The sequence below is a fragment of the Canis lupus genome, chromosome 13 (genome assembly GCF_048164855.1).
Source record: "Canis lupus baileyi chromosome 13, mCanLup2.hap1, whole genome shotgun sequence".
Classification (NCBI taxonomy): domain Eukaryota; kingdom Metazoa; phylum Chordata; class Mammalia; order Carnivora; family Canidae; genus Canis; species Canis lupus.
In genome coordinates, this window is record NC_132850.1 from 19406273 (window position 1) to 19425540 (window position 19268).

Sequence of the window (19268 nt, forward strand, 5' to 3'; positions counted from 1 at the left end):
GGGAGGGGCGGAGGCGCGAGCCCCCGAGGGTGCAAGGGCTCCCGGGGCCTGCCCTCCGTCCGCGGGGCCCGCGCCTCCTCTGGGCTCCGAGGACCGGCCCCCACGCGAGTTCGGCCGCCAAGCCGCCCATCCCAGGCCGGGGCCCCCGGGAATGCACGCCCCGCAGCCTCCCGAGTGTCCTTGGGGGGCCGCGCGGACCCCGCAGGGAGCCGGGCGGCGGCGGGCGCAGGGGGCACGGTCCGCAGGGCCCGGGCAGCCCGCGGGAGAGCGAGAGCGAGAGCCGGGCGCGGGACGGGGCGGGAGGGGCGCGGCGGGGCGGGGCGCGGCGGGAGGGGCGGGGCGGGGCGGGCACGCGGGCGGGCGGCCGTCTCGGCCCTCCCTGGCGGGGCCCCGCGGCCCGAGCGCCGCCGCGACCGGAGCTGCCCCCCAGCCAGACCCGGCGAGACGCGGGCGGCGGGACGGAGGGAGGCGGCAGCGCGCCCGGCCCCGCCCGCCCGAGCCATGGTGAGTCCCGCGCCACGGCCCCGCGGTCCCCGCCAGCCCCGTCCCCTGGTCCCGTCCCCGGCCCCGGCCCCGTCCCCGGCGCCGGCCCCGGCCCAGCGCTCCGGCTCGCCTGCCTCCCTCCCATCCCCCTTCTTCCCTTTGATCGCCCGTCCGTCTGCCCCGCCGCCCTCGGCTTTCTTCCCTCCTCTCGCCCCCTCCCCCCTCCGCCCCTCGGTCCCCCCGACCCCACACCTCCCCGCACCCTCGTCCGTCCCGACGTGTGCCTTCTTTGCAGGCTGGTCCAGCCCCCGTCCCCCGGGGCCCAGCGCCCCCCCGGGGCCCAGAGTCCTCCCCCGGGGTCCAGCACCCCCCCGGGGTCCAGCGCCCCCCGCCCCCCGGGGTGCAGCCCCCCCGCCCCCAGCGGAGACCCCTGCAGTCCGGGCGGCGGCGGCGGCCCTGGGGTGCGGGGGCGCCCTCGGGTCGGCAGGACTACCCGCCTGGAACCACCATTTTCCATCCCAGTCCAGCCCGGTGCGCGGGGCCCACCCATCCGGCCCTGGGGACCGGCCGCAGCTGCGCCGGGCGGGGGCCGGGGACACGGCCGGGGAGGGACATGCCCGCGGGGGGACCGGGCTGCCCCGGGCCGGGGACCGAGGGGGGCGGGGAGCCGGCGGGGCCCGGGGGCGTGACGCGGGAGCCGGCGCGAGGCGGGGGCCGGGGCCGGGGCGGGGGCTGCCGGGGAGGGGTCGGCGCGGGCGCCGGCGCGGGCGGACGCGGTTCTGGGAACTTTCCCCGCAGAAGTTGCCTGGAGCCCCTGCAGGAGCGGGTGGCGGCCGCGGGGCGGAGGAGCCAGGCCCGGGGGCCCGGGGGCGGGAGGAGCACCGCGGGCCGCGGGCCCCGGAGGAAGGGCTCCCCCGGGCAGGGAGGCCGGAGCGGGGCACCAGGGGAACTGGGCCAGGGAGAGCTGACTCAGTGGCTCTGCTCTCGCTGCTGGTCGCGGCCGAGCGAGGCCGGCGCCGCGCGCTCCTGCCCGCCGCCTCTCGCCCCAGACCCCTCCTCCCCTCCTGCTGCTGCAGTTTCCTGTGGCGGAGACTCTCGCTCAGCCATGAGCTCACCGCCCCTAATGGGTTGCAGCTGCCTCGCTCCTCGAGCTCCAGCTCCAGCTCCCCCCTCCTGGCCTCCGATCGGACGGCCCGCTCCGCCTCCCCCCACCCCGTCCCCGGAACACTGGGGGGTCTGTCCGCCCGCCCACACACCCTGGGCCGCGGCTCCGTGCCCACGCCGCGAGGGTGCGTCCCTGGAGGGGCTGCCCCAGCTCCCCAGAGGCTCAGACACATGGGCCAGCTGGTAGAATACGCAGTTTTGTCTGCAGGGCAGAGGCTGGAGGGGCGTGTGTGTGTGTGTGTGTGTGTGTGTGTGTGTGTGTGGCCGTGGAGAACTCCACCGACACCCCCGCGAGCACCCCCTGCCCCCTGCCAGCAGGGAAAACCTGATAAAAAGAACTTCAAAGGCATCTTGAAAGAGAAATTGGCCTGCAGAGGACTAGCCTGAGGGGCGCTCCTTGAGGGCCTGGGCCAGAGCCAGCCCCCCCCCCCCCCCATGCGCTCAGGGCGGCAATTCTGGGAGAAGCAGCGCTGCCTTCCGAGACAGCAACTGCAGGTGGAGCTGGCAGAGAGGTCCTCCTGGATTTGGAAAAATACATACCATCAAGGCCTCCTCCCTTCCCCACATGTTCCTTTTGTGACCTTTTCCTCTTTTGGCTGCCCCCACCCAGTTCTTTGTAACCCAATCCCACATGCTCTGGGAGTGGGTGATTGCTCTAGGGCCACTCCGGGAGAGGGAAGTTTGCTAGAGAGACAGACAACCTTTCAGTCCTCCTCCTTCCCACCCAAAGACCATCTCTAGTTTATGATCCTTTATGGTGATGGCACCTCCACTTCTGTTGGAGGTCGCTAGCCCGCAGGCCCCATGAGGATGGGCCTGCGAGATGGCCGGGCCAAAGCCCTCCACGCCCCAGAGCTCTCCTAGCCACCACCAAATCTCCTGGTGGCCCAGAGGACTGTCTCCTCTGAGGAGAAACTATGCAATGGTCCAGCTCACAGTAGCCAGCACTGGCCCTGAGATCAGAGACATTCGCAGTAAAGCCTCCCTGGATCTCCAGGGGAGATGGCCCTGCTGGCCCCCTGCGGCCACCCCAGGCTCATCCAGCGGCACTTCCCCAGGGGCCCCTGTGAGCGCACACTGTGTGCACCATGTGCCCCCGGGGCCGTGCTCTCTAGGGATCTGCAGCTGGCCTTCTCGCCCCCAGGAGCCCGAGCCAGTGGAGGACTGTGTGCAGAGCACGCTTGCCGCCCTGTACCCACCCTTCGAGGCGACAGCCCCCACGCTGTTGGGTCAGGTGTTCCAGGTGGTGGAGAGGACTTATCGGGAGGATGCGCTGAGGTACACGCTGGACTTCCTGGTGCCCGCCAAGCACCTGCTTGCCAAAGTCCAGCAGGAAGCCTGTGTGAGTGGCCCCTAACCTCTACTGTCTCACTCCAGAGACTCTCCAGACTAATTTCCCTCTTCCCAGAGATGCCACCTCCCAACACTCATCCCCCCAGAGGCAAAGGCCGCTCAGATACTAACTCACACAAAGACACTCGTCTTCCCCAAGTACTGACCCCTAAGAGACATCAATTCCCCAAGACCCAGGCGCACCAGACCCAATTCCAGACATTCCCCCCCATACTGATTTCTCAAGATACTCAACTCCCCCAGACGTGACTCAACAGAGATCCTTCACTTCTGCAGATATAAAGGCTCCTAAGAGTCTCTGACCCCTCCAAGTCCACGCCATCTGCTGACCATGTCTTTGTAATGACTCAGTTGTTACTCTCCCACGCATGGAACGCATTTCCTAGAGAAGCTTCCTACTACCAGAGAACCAGCCAGTCCCAATCCCTTCCTCTGCTACATGAACCCCCTCGGACACCCCTCCGACTCCCCTGGAATGCTAACCCAGCAGGCAAAAGGGCAGCCCTGCCTGGGGTGGTCCCATTCTAACTGCCTTCTCCTGCCACTTCATCAGCAGAGGCCTGAACGCGGCGTCCCACCTCTCTCCCCAGGCCCAGTACAGCGGCTTCCTCTTCTTCCATGAGGGCTGGCCCCTCTGCCTGCACGAGCAGGTGGTGGTGCAGCTAGCAGCCCTGCCCTGGCAGCTGCTGCGCCCAGGAGACTTCTACCTGCAAGTGGTGCCCTCAGCAGCCCAAGCACCCCGCCTGGCGCTCAAGTGCCTGGCCCCGGGGGGTGGGCGGGTCCAGGAATTGCCAGTGCCCAATGAGGCCTGTGCCTACCTGTTCACACCCGAGTGGCTGCAAGGCATCAATAAGGACCGGCCAACAGGTCGCCTCAGCACTTGCCTACTCTCGGCGCCGTCCGGGATTCAGCGGCTGCCCTGGGCAGAACTCATCTGCCCGCGATTTGTGCATAAAGGCGGCCTCATGGTTGGACATCGGCCAAGCACACTGCCCCCCAAGCTGCCCTCTGGACCCCCAGGGCTCCCCAGCCCTCCACTCCCTGAGGAGGCCCTGGGCACCCGGAGTCCTGGCGATGGACACAACGCCCCCGCTGAAGGACCTGAAGGCGAGTACGTGGAGCTGCTCGAGGTGACACTGCCGGTGCGGGGGAGCCCCACAGACGCCCAGGGCTCTGAGGGCCTCCCCAGGACCCGGACGGTACCCACCCGGAAGGGTGCTGGAGGGAAGGGCCGGCACAGGAGACACCGGGCCTGGATGCACCAGAAGGGCCTGGGGCCCCGGGACCAGGATGGGGTGCGCCCACCCGGTGAGGGAAGCAGCACGGGGGCCTCCCCTGGGTCACCCCCAGGAGCCGAGGCTCTCCCAGAAGCAGCAGCTCTCGAGGCATCGGAATCTCCAGCAGAGACACTGGGGGAAGCCTCTGAATCTTTCCCCCTAAGGTCGGGGGACTTGGGAGGAGGGGCAGGCCAGGGGGCCGAAGGACCCCCCGATACCCCTCGGAGAACAGGCAAAGGAAACCGGAGGAAGAAGCGTGCTGCAGGCAGAGGGGCTCTGAGCCGGGGAGGGGACAGTGCTCCACTGAGCCCTGGGGACAAGGACGAGGCCAGCCACCAGGAAGTCCCTGTCAGTCTGCACCCGCCAAATGAGCACGAGCTCCCAGGATGCAGCCTGCTTGAGGAGGAGCACGGAGGCTCAGGGAAGCCGGAGCCGGAGCTGAAAGAGGAACTCAAACCAGCAGACAAAAAAGAGCCTCAGCCCCAAGAAGCCTGCGGACCTCTAGGAGAGCCGGCCACAGAGAAAGATCCAGAGGGACCCAGCCTGGCAAGCGCGGCAGGTGAGATGACACCAAAGCCAGCAGGGCAAGGACCACATAGGTTGGGCCTAGGAAAGGGGCTGGAGAGGCGCTGGGGGCCCAACAGCCAGAAGGCTCCCCACCTCAGGCGCGTAGCTCTGCTTGTGTCTGCGCAGGACCCACAGGTCCAGAGGGGCTCGTGTCAGACCCACCACCACCACCCCTGGAGACAGCGCAGGAAGTGGGAGGGGCCAGCGTCCCAGAAGAGGCCTCTCCGGTCTCCATCTCTGATGACCCGGATGTAGCTTGGGACTTGATGGCTTCTGGATTCCTGGTCCTGACTGGTCAGTGGGCATTGGTGTTTGAAGGGAAGGGGGTCAAGGGAAGAGAAGCAGCCCGGGTGGGCTGTGGAGGGAGGCGGGGTGGGTGGTAGGTAGCCAAGGCCTGCCCCTGGCCCGGACAACCTGGCCATTTTGTGTCCTCAGGAGGGGTGGACCAGAGTGGGCGAGCTCTGCTGACCATTACCCCACCGGGCCCTCCTGAGGAGCCCCCACCCTCCCAACATGTGCTGAGCACTGCTCTTCGTTACCTCCACTCATTGCTCAGGTAACCGAGGCCCAGCATGGGCACCCTGGCCGTTAACCTCCTGCTCATGGGGGCCCTGACCTCCTTTCTTCTCAGGACACTGGCTTCCTGACCTCCGGGATGCCTACTTCCTCACCCCTCAATTTCTAAGCCATTGAGCCCTGACCTCGCTGACCTCTGACCTCCAGGATATCTTCATCAGTCCTCAGAATCAACACTGCTGACGTTCAGTATCCTAAGACATGACCTAGATTATCAGGGTACTGATGTAGTTGTTGAGCAGCGGCTCGCTGGGCCCCACGAACCTAGGGGGCACCCCGCTGTGTCCTGGCAGGGGACTCACACCCTTCCAGACCCCGAATCCTGGGATCTGGGGCCGTGTGAGTGGAGACTCCCGAATGCTAGCTCACTGCCTCTTGGACACAAAACCACCCTTGGGCCCTTTGCCCGTTGCTTCCCGAAAGTGCTAGGAACTGACTTCTCCTGAGGACTAGAGCAGTAAAGCCAGACCCTGTGCCTTCATGCCCTCCACGCACACTTACATGCGTGTGTACACACACTGCCTCCTTGGCTCTTCCCGTGCCCTCAGGCCTGATCTCCAGATACTGGGGCTGTCCGTCCTGCTGGACCTTCGGAAGGCACCCCCACTGCCTCCAGCCCTCATTCCTGTCCTAAGTCAACTTCAGGTAACCAGCCCTTGACACGGGTACCCCTCCCGACCTTAACCGAGGGCTAAATTGCCCACAGTTTAGCATTATTCTTCTCTGCCCTCAGGACTCAGGAGACCCTCCGCTCATTCAGCGACTGCTGGTTCTCACTCATGATGATCCTCTGACTGAACCCTGTGGGCTTCAGGTTTGAGTCCCCTAGTGCCCCTCGGTAGTGGGGACGGAAGAGGATGGCAAGGGCCCCAGGCTGGTCCCTGAACCCCTGGGTGGCCAGGCCAGGAACCCCCTGTCTTCACGTGTCTACAGGGCGCTGAGTTGCTATCAGAGAGTGATCTGAAAAGAGTGGCCAAGCCAGAGGAGCTGCCGTGGGACTTGGGGGGCCACAGGGAACCCTCTCCCAGCTACTGGGTAGAGACACACCAGGTAAGCTCCACCTCCCCTACCCAAGAAGGCAGGAGCCAGGAATGACCTGGCTGAGGACTTTCTGGGAGAGAGAGGCCAGACCTGAGACGTCCTAGGGATCGGGAAAAAGTGGTTTCCCTTCCATTCCACTCAACAAGTATTTATGGCTCACAGCCCATGAGCAAAATACCACGCATGTACCGTGGGCTGCGGGGGAGATGAGAGGAGCATATGAAATAAGTTCTTAACATGACATCAAACGGCATAAGATTTTTGGTGGGACCTATGTCACAAGCTATTGGAGAAGATTGCAAGGTCATTTTACTGCGGTTCTGGAAAGAGCTGACACTCAGGAAGGCTGGTTCTAGTAGCACGTGACCTTGGACAAGGAACTGTACCCACGTGCAGAGAGGCACCTTCTGTGCATGTTCCCTGCGCCAACATCCAGGCCTCGGGGTCCTCGCCCACAGTGTGGCAATCATGATATAATCTCCAATTCTATGAAGCTAAGTGCTGTGAATATTCGAGAAAAGATAAATGAGCTAAATATTAAAGGGGATCTGTAACATGGTCTCTAAGCTGTACATCAAAGGGAAGTGGATCTGAATAGGCAGAGAAGAGGGGATTTTTAGGGTGAAAACTTAGTGCGGACAGGGAGAAAGGAGACTCACGCTGACTAAGCTGTTTAAGGTGCCAGTCCTGGCTCAGTGCTTGCCTGGCATCATCCCTTTAAACCTCACAAAATTCTGTGAATCTCTTTTTTTTTTTTGAGAGAGAGAGAGAGAGCGAGAGCGCATGAGTGAGGGGTGTGGGGCAGAGAGAGAATCCCAAGCAGGCTCCACACTCCGTGCGGAGCCTGACTCCAGGCTCGATCTCACAACCCTGAGATCACGACCTGAGCCAACACCAATGTCCTACGGTTAGTAAGCGACAAAGTCGGAAGCGGACCCAGCTTGGCCTCCACAAAAGTCCAGGGGGGCGGCCACACCTGCAGCCCCGGTGTGTGTTGCAGGAGGTGGCAAGGCTGTGCCGCCTGTGCCGAGGGGTGCTGTGCTCTGTGCGGCGAGCCATCGAGGAGCTGGAGGGAGCAGCCGAGCCAGCGGGAGAGGTAGGACTTGAGACGGGCCCAAGGGGATGGGCGCGCCCGGGGCTCGGCTGGAACCCGTCCCGGCATCTGCTCTCCACCCCCAGGAGGCCGCGGGAATGCTCGAGCCCCTACAGAAGGTGCTGGCGGATCCACGGCTGACGGAGCTGCAGAGGGACGGGGGCGCCATCCTGATGAGGCTGCGATCCACCCACAGCAGCAAGTATGCGGGCGGGGGGGGCGGGGGGGGACAAGAACTGCCAGATGGCTCATACTGGGCGAGCCCATGGACAGGAGAGCATGCTTTCCCACCTGGCACGACCTTCATCTGACGCCCCTGGCATCACAGACGGGGACTTGGAGGATGGGGAGTGTTAAATGCCTTGGCCGGGATTAGCCAGTCGGTGGGGGAGTCAAATCCAGGTCTGCACTCTGACCCGAGGCTGTGCAGGGACCGAATGGGGGCGGGGGTGTTGACGAGGACAGTGGCTCACTGGGCCCCTCTCCCCCCACAGGCTGGAGGGCCCGGGCCCAGCTGCAGTGTACCAGGAGGTGGACGAGGCCATTCACCAGCTTGTGCGCCTCTCCAACCTGCACGTCCAGCGGCGGGAGCAGCGACCGCGCCTGCAGCGACTCCAGCAGGTGAGGACCCCCAGACCGCTCCTCCGTGGCCTGGGAACCTGGCCCCCGCACTCCCTTTCCTGCCCGCATCCACAGTGATGGTGTTCCCCTCACCTGGCTTGATCGATGGCCCTCCCTCTGTCCTCACCCCACCAGAGGTTGGCCTGGTGGGGGTGAGGGTCAACAAGAGGGAGACAGCACCTCAGCCCCCGAAGAGAAGCCAGACCTCCCCTGCCCCGCGGTTGATATTTGATCAAGGATCCTTAGAGATTATGAGATTAGAAGAGATGTTTGGGTGCCCTAGGGGATTCTGGGAGGAGCTGATTGACCCGAGAGTGCCTGTTAGCTTAAAATAATAAAAGTCCATTGATACCAGCTTTTTAGCTACACTGCTACCCGTGTTCCCTCAGCTCTTTCTGCGATGTCATCCCCAAGCCTGAGGCTGGACAGGTCCCACCTTCTTCCACCTTGAGAGGAAAGGATAATGGGAGATGCTAAGGCCTCTGTAGGGAAGATCTGGGGATAAGGCTGGTTTCTCTGAGTCTTGATTCTTCTCTCCTGGGGTTCAAAGCCCCACAGGAGGGCAGCCGCCGTGGCTCAGCGGTTTAGTGCCGCCTTCCGCCCAGGTGGCATCCTGGAGTCCCAGGATCGAGTCCCACATCTGGCTCCCTGTGTGGAGCCTGCTCCCTCTGCCCATGTCTCTCTCTCTGTGTGTGTCTCTCATGAATAAATAAATAAAATCTTTAAAAAAAAAAAAAGCGGGGGCGGGTATCCCTGGGTGGCTCAGTGGTTGAGTGTCTGTCTTCGGCCCAGGGTGTGATCCTGGGGTCCCGGGATCAAGTCCCATGTCGGGCTCCCTGCATGGAGCCTGCTTCTCCCTCTGCCTGTGTCTCTGCCTCTCTGTGTCTCTCTCTTGAATAAATAAATATTAAAAGAAAAATCCCCCTAGAATAGGGGATTATTCTAACATGCGGGGCCCAGGGGCCTTTGCAATCTGCTCCCCCAGAGCCCCAAGTGTGGTGAATGAGCACCGCATGGACCTGCATGTGGGCATCCGGGTCAGTGTCAAAGTGGGGCAGGGCTGTCTGTTTCCTGGGGTTTCTACATATTGGCTTCCTCCAACCCAGGATTCAAGGAGTTGTATCTCTTACTGTTTGCTCACTTGCTTGTTAGCTGTTTTCCCCGTTTCAAAACTGTTAGTACACAGGAATTGGAGCCTAAAGTTCTCAGCTTGGGTTCTGGCTTTGCTAGGAGTGAGATGTTGGACAAATCTTGAAGCATCTCTGAGTTCCCAAGTGTGCATCTGCAGGATGGGGATCATGATAACGACACTTCCCTCGCAAGGGTGTAAGGATGACCAAATGAATTCAGCAAAGGCCTGTACAAGGGTTTATGGTTGGGCCCTATTTTTTGGGAACATTCTCAGGCTTCTCATCCTCAGGCTGTCTTACCCTAGCTTCCAGCCTTTCTTCAGAGGAAAAAATTACTATCCCTTTTTTGATCAAATATCCCAGAACCAACATGAGAGTCCTTAGATCGCCATAATAGGCAACCAGAGCTAGACACACACACACACACACACACACACACACACACTGGGTTGTCTCTCCAAGCCAGGTCCCTGGGACCCCTGCCCACCCGTCAATGGACTCAGTGAATGTGAAATTTCTCCTGGCCCTCAGTTATCCAGACAGTCATCACATCCTGCCTCAGGCTCACGCCAACTTTATCTATGTCCCCTCCAGGCCTAGCCCTGGACCCCTCACCCACCTCCCTCAGTGCTTCCTGCCAGCCCAGCGTCCCATCCTCATGCTTTACCAAAGGTCTCTTGCTTTCTCACTTGACCTTCGTGGAGACTACCACCGAACACTGTTACCATTCCCACGTGACAGCTGACAGGAGGGGGTTCGCCCAGGTTGCTGCGGATTGGGATGGTGGGGTTGGAGCTGGATCTCAGCTTTCCTCCCCATCGCATGGCCCTCCTCCCTCATGGCCCTGCCCTCCACCCTGTCTGCCGCAGGTGCTGCAGTGGCTCTCAGGCCCAGGGGAGGAGCAGCTGGCAAGTTTTGCTGTGCCTGGGGACTCCTTGTCGGCCTTGCAGGAGACGGAGCTACAGTTCAGGGCTTTCAGCACTGAGGTTCAGGTGAGAAGGGGGAGAGGGGCAGGGGAGAAGGAGGAAGAGGCAGGGGAGAAGGGGGAGGGGCAGGGGAGAAGGGGGAGAGGCCAGGGGAGGAGGCGGCGGGAAGGAGGCAAGTCTGGGACAGATGGCCAGGTCTGAGTGCCGCCTTCTGTCTCCAGGAGCGCCTGGCGCAGGCCCGGGAGGCCCTGGCGCTGGAGGAGGACGCCGCCTCACAGAAGGTTCTGGATGTCTTTGAACAGCGGCTGGAGCAGGCTGAGAGCGGCCTCCATCGAGCCCTGCGGCTCCAGCGCTTTTTCCAGCAGGTGTGTGCGAGCCGCCGTCCGCGCTGCCGTCCGCGGGGAGCGGTCCGCAGGGGCTGGAAGCAGGGAGTCAGGAGCCCCGCTGCCTGGAGTGTCCGCCCTGACCCCTGCTTGCTCACTGGCCCGGCGTGCCCCGCGGGGACCTGCCTCCCGGGCATGGAGGTCGTAGGTCCGGGCTTGCCCCTGACCGGTCTGTGGGAGCCCGGGCTCGTCTTCCACGCAGGCCCCGCTGCCTCCTTCCAGGCTCCAGGGCCACGGTTAGGGGGGGCGCGGGTGGTAACGCGCGGTTCTCCCGACCTGGAGGGCGGCGGCCCGGAGGCCGTGGGCTGGGGCACGGGGAAGGGGCACAGGGAGGCCATGGGCTGGGGCGCGGGGAAGGGGCACAGGGAGGCCGTGGGCTGGGGCGCAGGGGAGCTGCACAAGGAGGCCGTGGGCTACGGCGCGGGAGGGGGCGCTGGAGGCCGTGGGCTGGGGTGCTGGGGTGTAGGGAAGGGCGCAGGGAGGCCGTGGGCTGGGGCGCGGGGGCGGGGCCTCCTATGGGCTAAGGCTTGGAGAAGGGATGGGGAGGCCGTGGGCTGGGGCGCAGGGAAGGGGCGCAGGGAAGGGGCGCAGGAGGCCGTGGGCTAAGGCGCGGGAAGGGGCGCGGGAGGCCGTGGGCTGGGGCGCGGGGAAGGGGCACGGAAGGGGCACTGGAGGCCATGGGCTAAGGCGCAGGAGGGGGCGTGGGAGGCTGTGGGCTGGGACGCGGGGGCGGGGCCTCCTGTGGGCTAAAGCTTGGGGAAGGGATGGGGAGGCCGTGGGCTGGGGTGCAGGAGGGGGCGCGGGAGGCCGTGGGCTGGGGCGCAGGGGAAGGGGGGCGGGGGCGGGGCCTCGGGGTGGGGGGACTGGGGCGCGGGAGGGCAGCAACCCCCCTCACTGCGCCCCGCCCTCTCCGCAGGCGCACGAGTGGGTGAACGAGGGCGCGGCGCGCCTGGCGGGAGCAGGCCCCGGCAGGGAGGCGGCACTGGCCGCCCTGGCCCTGCGGCGGGCCCCGGAGCCGAGCGCTGGCTCCTTCCAGGAGATGCGGGCCCTGGCCTTGGACCTGGGCAGCCCCGCCGCCCTGCGCGAGTGGGGCCGCTGCCGGGCCCGCTGCCAGGAGCTGGAGAGGAGGATCCAGCAGCAGCTGGGCGAGGAGGCGAGTCCGCGGGGCCAGCGGCGACGGCGGGCGGACAGCGCCAGCAGCGGGGGCGCCCCCCGGGGCCCCCACAGCCCGGCGCCCAGCCTCAGCTCCCTGCTGCTCCCCGGCAGTCCGGGCCCACGCGCTGCCCCGTCCCACGGCTCCCTGGCGCCCTGCGGCGAGGACTGCGCGGATGATGGCCCGGACCCAGCTGCGGAGGCGGAGGCTGGGCCTGCGCGGCCGGTGCTCATCCGAGGCCTGGAGGTGAGCAGCACCGAGGTGGTAGACAGGACCTGCTCGCCCCGGGAGCACGTGCTGCTGGGCCGCGCCGGAGGCCCGGAGGGGCCCTGGGGAGGAGGCACCCCCCGCATGGAGCGCAAGCGGAGCCTCAGGTGAGGGCGCGGCCAGGGAGCTGGGGTGGGCCCCGAGCCCCGCACCGGCCTCCGCGAGCTCCCTGTTGCCCCCGCAGTGCCCAGCAGCGGCTGGTGTCAGAGCTGATTGCCTGTGAGCAGGAGTACGTGGCCGCCTTGAGCGAGCCAGCGCCACCCCCGGGCCCTGAGCTGACTCCTGACCTGAGGGGCACCTGGGCGGCTGCCCTGGGCGCCCGCGAGAGGCTTCGCAGCTTCCACCGGACCCACTTCCTCCGGGAGCTTCAGGGCTGCGCGGCCCACCCCCTGCGCATCGGAGCCTGCTTCCTTCGCCACGTGAGTGACCTCTACACCTTGTCCCGGCCCTGCCCTCCTGCATCTCAGCCGCCCCCCCCTTGTCCTTCCTCCTTGGTATCCGCCCCCCTCCCCACCCCTCCCAGAGGGTGCGTCCCCTGGGCTCCCCTGGATCTGCGCAGCTGTGGCCTGTCCTCCCCTCGGCTGGGTCTTCCCTTGACCGTGGGAGCCCGTCACTTCCCAGGCCGAGGAGTGGCCTGTGTCTCTTGTGCGCTGTAGTGAGGATGGGGGTGAGGCAGGGGAGAGGCCTGTCTCTCACCACAGGGTGGCTTGTGTCTCCCCCACTGGCGCAGGGGGACCAGTTCAGCCTTTACGCCCAGTACGTGAAGCACCGTCACAAGCTGGAGAACGGTTTGGCCGCGCTTGGCCCCCCGACCAAGGTAACCTTTGCCCTGACCCCCATGGGGTGGGGGGGCCGGAAATACCTAAAGCACACCCAACTTCAGAGTCCCTCGGGGAAGAAAGCTCCCCTGGATGTGTCAGGGGACATTTCCTACCAATCGTCTCCCAGAAGTGCTGGGGGTGGGACAAGCCCCGGACTGGGAGCCCAGCCAGCCTGAATGTTAATCCCGAGGGACTTTGGGCAAGACTCTTGATTCCGCTGGGCCTGTTTCTACGTCTGGTAAACGGGCGCAGTAGCTACTAACCCTAAGTCAGAGCGCTGTGTGGGTCAAGACTTTACATCAAAATACGTGAAAGTGACTTCGAGGCTTAAAAGCCAAAGACCATGAGGGATTACTCCTCTTGCATTCCCCTGCGAGGTACAGAGAGAGGGTGCTTGAGTCTCCTGCAGGCCCCCACCTGCCTCCTTCCTGGGGAAAGTCTCACCTTCCCTCTGGCAGTATCTGGGCTTTATCGACCCCCCACAGCCTCGACTACCCTCCACCTTCCTGACAGAGCTCAGCCCCCGTTAGCTCCAGCCCCTCACCGCATCCCCGTCTGTCTCCTCCCCAACCAGGGCTCCGTGGAGAGTGGCCCTCACCTGCCCCGGGCCTTGGAGCAGCCCCTGGAGCAGCTGGCTCAGTACGGGCGACTGCTGGAGGAGCTCCTAAGGGAAGCTGGGCCTGAGCTCAGTTCGGAGCGCCAGGCTCTGGGGGCTGCAGTGCAGCTGCTCCGGGAACAGGAGACCCGTGGCAGGGACCTGCTGGCTGTGGAAGCAGTGCGTGGCTGCGAGGTGAGACCATGGCTTGTCACTCCAGTTCCGACTGCGTAATCCTGTGGCCTCACGAGCTGTGTGGCTGGTGACAAGAGAGCTAGACTCAAGGTCAGAGGGCCCAGGCTCCAATTTCTAATCAGCGAGATGAGCTTGGTCAAGTCACAGAACTTCACTGGGCCTCAGTGTCCTCATGTATAAAGAAGCTGTGTCCTGCCCAACACCCCACCGTCCTCCCTCTGCCTCTGCTTTCCTGTCCATTTCCAACTCTTCTCTTGCGCTACCGACTCCGCACCTCCTCGGGTATCTGGACACCCGGCACATACCTTTTCCTCCCGTACCTGGTCTCTCTAGCCCAGGTGTTCCAGAACAAGTGGGGAACCTGCCTCCTCTGTGATAGACCTCTTTCCCCTCAGTTCTTTGCTGATTCTCTTCCTGGGTCAGAATGGTGCCTCATCCCCAACATCCAGAGACTTCCCCAAAGGACGCTGTAAACATTACCTGCAACGTACCTTTTGTCCGGAGAGGCAGGACTATGTTGCTAGGCCAGGTGTGCTGTGCACGGCGACCAGGAGATGGATTCTAGGCTGAGGCCTTCCCTGATTTCCTGACTCAGCCTGAGAACCAGTACATTAGGCTCCTTGCCCTATCAAACCCATTTTTACTCCCCATAAAATATACCTAAAGGGCTCCAGAGCCAATTCTTTTTCCTTTCCCTTTCCCCAGACAGATCTGAAGGAGCAGGGCCAGCTCCTACACCGGGACCCCTTCACCGTCATCTGTGGCCGAAAGAAGTGTCTTCGCCATGTCTTTCTCTTTGAGCATCTCCTCCTGTTCAGCAAACTCAAGGGTACTGAAGGGGGATCAGAGACCTTTGTTTACAAGCAGGCCTTTAAGGTAGGATGTGGGGGGCGGGGTGCTGGGGGCTCAGTGGTTGAGCTTCGGCCTTCGGCTCTGGGCGTGCCGGGATCAAGTCCCACATAGGGCTCCCTGCAGGGAGCCTGCTTCTCCCTCTCCCTGTGTCTCTGCCTCTCTCTCTGTGTGTCTCTCCTGAATAAATAAAAAGCTTTAAAAAAAAAAAAAAAAGGTAGGATGCTAGGATGGGGGGGCGAGGGACAGGACAGGAATTCATGCTCTTCTTGAGAACTCAAGATGTTCTAGAAAATAATTCAACCCCCACTCAGGTTGAGAATCTGAATCATTTAAGACAGGTTTTGACCTCATCAACCATCTGGTTAAGGTGTCAGAGGTGATAGACATTCCTGTCATTGTCATTGGGATTTTCCTTTTCATTCTTGTTGGATATTTATGAGGCATTCCAAGCCAGAATAGAGGAGGACCTTTCCCATTAAGAATATATGCTTTTGCGGTGGTCCCTGGGGGTGAGGAGAAAAGGATCTATCGTCTATCTATTCCATGTATCCGTGTATCTACGTATCTATCAATAGCTTAAGTTGACGGAAGGAAACGATGAAACGGAACCTGAGAGGAAAGAGACCTTGCTTCAGGGAAACAGCTCTGGTGTCCATCAGTAGAGACCTATAGCGCTAGGGGCACCTGGCTGGCTTAGTCGGTTGAGCATCTGACTCTTGATCTCAGGGTTGTAAGTGCAAGCCCTACGCTGTGTGTAAAGATGACTTTAAAAAAACAAAACAAAAAAAAAGATCTTAAAAAAAAAGAGGGAGAGGGAGAGAGACCTATAGTCCTAGATCTGGCAATGTGACATGATTCTAAGGGATTCTTAGTCTCTCTACATTCACGTGAGCTATCCGGGGCAGGGGGCGAGGCGGGGGGGGGGGTACAGTATAGAGGAAAGAGCCTAGGTTTAGAACAACATAGACATGGGTATGAACTCGTTCTCTAATAAGCCATGATAAGCCCCTGGGCGAGTTGTTTCGTGCGTCTGGGCATTCCCCTTCTGTAAATTATGGTTGTCGTGAAGACTAAATGTGGAGCACTTGGCATATGGTGGGTGTTGAGCAAACATTTACTGAACATCTATCAGATGCCAAGCCAAGTGTAGTGCTTTTCCATGTGGTACCATCTAGCCAGGACTCACTCTGTCTGCACCCACTCTTCCCCCGCTCTTTCTCAGACTGCTGACATGGGGCTCACAGAAAACATCGGGGACAGCGGGCTCTGCTTTGAGCTGTGGTTTCGGCGGCGGCGTGCACGAGAAGCATACACTCTGCAGGCAGCCTCCCCGGAGATCAAACTCAAGTGGACCAGTTCCATTGCCCAGCTGCTTTGGAGACAGGCGGCTCACAACAAGGGTACCGGGCAGAGCCGGGGAGGGTCGGCTCGGGCCCAGGTTAGGGCAGGAGGTTAGCCGGAGCGTGCGGAGACCACCGGGAAACCAGGGCGTGGGATGGAGAAAGAAGGACTTGCGAGGTGATTCGAGGTCTGACTGAGAGGGATTGCGGGCACAGAGATTAGCCGAAGGTACACCAAAAGCAAAGAGGATGCTACCAATTTCAGAAAAGCAAGAGCAAATGGTAGGGCAAAAGAGAGTGGGAGAGTGCTCACTGGGCCGGGGTTCCAGAATTTACCTGCTGTGTGACCAGACTAGAATTTCTGTGGGTTTTGTTTTGGGGTTTTCGTTTTTAATGCTCTTTAGCCTCTTTGCACTCATCTGAAAATGGGAAGTGACAGCTACATCGTAATATAATAGGGGACGGTCAAATAAGGTGGCATCTAGGGAAGCGCTGGATAACCTCGAGAGGTGTGTAGAAACAAGGGGTTTGCTCTTAATGCCCAAGATGGAGGGCACAAGGGGAGAACTAGAAGTTGGGCGGCTGGAATGCCAAATGCACAGGATGTAACATGTGGGAGACAAGAGATAGCTGTCTGAGGAGGAAGTCGAGGCTCCCCGTCCCCATCCATGTAGTGACAGTTGACAGCAAGAGGAACAGGAGATACCAGATGACTGAGAATCGGCAAGGAGCAGAAGACTCCATGACGACGACGGTGCTGGGGCTTGGAGCGAGGGGGCTGAAGGAGGTTGGTAACAGGGTCTCTGTTCCCTAGAGCTCCGAGTGCAGCAGATGGTCTCCATGGGCATTGGGAATAAACCCTTCCTGGACATCAAAGCCCTTGGGGAGCGGACGCTCAGTGCCTTGCTCACTGGAAGAGGTGAGGGCCACAGTGCTGGGGGGCGGCCCCCGAAGTCAAGACCTTGAGAGTGAGGGCATAGTGGGGATGCCTGGTGGGAAAAGGAAGGGTAGCACGTGGACATGTCTTCCCAGAAACTGTGGGACTGACCGGGAGGCCCTCTGTGAGATGGAGGGTCATTTCCGAGAGCCAGGAGGGCTTTCCCACACCAGCCCCCACCACCCCCCCGCCCCCCTCTCTGCAGCCGCCCGCACCCGGGCTTCCGTGGCCGTGTCATCCTTTGAGCATGCCGGCCCTTCCCTTCCCGGCCTCTCACCGGGAGCCTGCTCCCTGCCTGCCCGCGTCGAGGAGGAGGCCTGGGATCTGGACGTCAAGCAAATTTCCCTGGGTGAGGCACCTCTCAAGGGGTGGCTCCCAACAGCTGGGTCATCGTGGTGATGCTCAGGCCACTTGCTGCTAAGCAATTCCTTTTTCTAGCCAAGTAGCCCAGTTGCCATGACAACTATGTACAGCTTCCCCATTGCTAAAAGAGCCTTCCATCTGGTTGCTAGGATAATGCTTACAGCAGCCTGTTGCTAAGAAGCACTTCCTCTGTACCTCTCTCTCTAGCTCTCCTTGAGTTTCTATGGAAACTGCTCAGCTTCCTGTTGTACCCTCCTGGTTCACCACGGCAATCCTTATAGTTTCCTGTCGCTTCTTCCCTGGTTGCTCTAATGATGCTGCTGACAATTTCCTGCCTCTTGGTAGGGGGGTGCTCTTGCAACTGGATTGCTATGGTGACTCACAGCTTCCTGTTGCTATGGAGCTTTTTCTTCCCTGATGGAGCAGCTTGGTTGCTTAAGGTAATCTAGAGGGGTTCTATACCCTGCTCTCACCCTAGCTTCCCCTCCAGCCCCAGAAACACTTGACTCTTCTGGAGATGTGTCCCCAGGACCAAGAAACAGTCCCAGCCTGCAACCCCCCCACCCTGGGAGCAGCACTCCCACTCTGGCCAGTGGAGGGATCTTAGGGCTGTCCCGGCAGGTAAGTCCCTAAACTAGGGCTGGCGCGGGGCGACCTTTTCAGCCGCCTTCTGAGTGGGCTAGTCTGATCATTCAGCCCATGGGGCCGGGGAAACCAATGAGCCTGTGCTCCCAGCAAGAGCACAGGTTGGATATACTGTCTGGTGTGCCTTTCTCCTCTTCCCCAAGATCTGAGAGGCATTAAGGTCAGAAGTGAAAGGGAATCTTTAATAAGGAGCATAGTGCAGGAGTAGACAGCAAGGGAGGAATGCCAACAGCATCTGCACTGGGATTAAATCAGCAAAATTGAGGGATTTGAGGGAGGAGGAGAGAGGTGAATTGGTAGGCTTGTGGGGGGGGGTGGATATAGGTAAAAGGACATTGCCTCACCCTTTCCGTTCACTGCTGTTTGCCCCCTTGCAGAGTCATGCCCGAGCCCTGAGTGACCCCACCACTCCTCTGTGAGCCGGGTGAGTCAGCAACACCCCGTCCACTGTACCCGGCACCCCTTCCCTCCTGCATCAGCTGCTTGCAAGTCAGCTTCTTCCCTCTCCCAACCCATCTCCCTCTTCTCTCCTGGCTCCTAGAGAAGATGGAGAACTTGGCTACAGCCCCTCCTCTCAGCACGTTTCGGGCCGGGCCGGCAGTGGGACACAGTGGAGGACTGAAGAGCACTGAGTTCCTTCCTCTGCTTCTTGGACAGAGACGAGGTCAAAGGACCAGCGCCTTGCCCTGCTATGTCTAGCTCTCTCCAGCCGGGTGCCTTCCTACAGGAGCCAAAGCGGCCACACTTGCTTGCCTTCATACCTGGAGGCAGAGAAATCCTCCGTCATCCAGTCCTTCCCCATCCTCCTGGGCCACCGCGTACTCCCAGGACGCCATGGCAGCCCTCCCCTCCAGCCTGAGTTCTCCCCTTCATCCGGTGCCACCCGGACTCTCCCTGAGAAGACTCCTCTCCTGCCAGGCCAGCTGCAGTTCCTGGCAACTCTGTCCTGGAGTGTCCTAGGAAACGGAGCTCTGCAAACCATTACAGGAGTGGGGAGGAAGGGGGGGAACTTTATACATGTAATTACTGTTATTATAATACTATTGTTATATTAAATGTATTTACTCACACTCTGTGTCGGAAGAACTAGAGCACAGCTCTGGATTGAGGTTATCCTACCACCTTGAGGACCTCCCCCCCATCCAACCATTAACTAGAACACAAGAAACAACCGAGGCTTCAAGGCACCGAGTACCCCTTAGCGGCCCCACACTGGGCCCAGGTGTGGGCGCATGTGGCTCCTCTGCGGTGGCTCTCAGAGGCTCAAAGCACCCTGCGAGCTTCCTCCCGACCCGCTAGGCCCGCTCGTTGAGGCTGAGGCGGTCGGGTCAAGCCGGGATCCAGCACAGTCCAGCCGCCCTCACCCTCAGCCGCTCAGCCCACAGTGCGGAAGAATCCGGCCCGGGGCTCCTTGCTAACCGCTAATTCCTGCCTCCCCCACCCACCCACCCAGAGCTGCGGAAGCCACAGCCAGGGTGGGGGAAAG

At 61.6% G+C, this 19268-nt stretch overlaps 1 protein-coding gene across 5 annotated transcripts; it reads left to right on the forward strand.

Moving 5' to 3' along the window:
• Positions 1-376: 376 nt before the first annotated feature.
• ARHGEF40 (Rho guanine nucleotide exchange factor 40) lies at positions 377-18852 on the forward strand. Of its 5 annotated transcripts, none has more exons than XM_072772727.1 (24): positions 377-504; positions 2792-2989; positions 3591-4836; positions 4971-5138; positions 5280-5400; positions 5969-6065; positions 6154-6234; positions 6354-6470; positions 7462-7557; positions 7641-7756; positions 8049-8175; positions 10175-10297; positions 10453-10596; positions 11531-12141; positions 12219-12453; positions 12765-12851; positions 13430-13645; positions 14351-14521; positions 15720-15897; positions 16652-16756; positions 16980-17123; positions 17616-17758; positions 18160-18206; positions 18324-18852. In XM_072772727.1, exons 1-23 carry the CDS (start codon positions 502-504, stop codon positions 18199-18201), a joined length of 4569 nt encoding a protein of 1522 aa, XP_072628828.1. In that variant the 5' UTR covers positions 377-501; the 3' UTR covers positions 18202-18206; positions 18324-18852. The 5 variants fall into 5 exon arrangements, 4 of the variants coding, with proteins under 4 accessions (XP_072628828.1, XP_072628829.1, XP_072628830.1 ...); XM_072772728.1 differs by having other exon boundaries at positions 17628-17758; XR_012005636.1 differs by lacking the exons at positions 16980-17123; positions 17616-17758 and adding an exon at positions 17345-17577.
• The last annotated feature ends 416 nt before the right edge of the window (positions 18853-19268 follow it).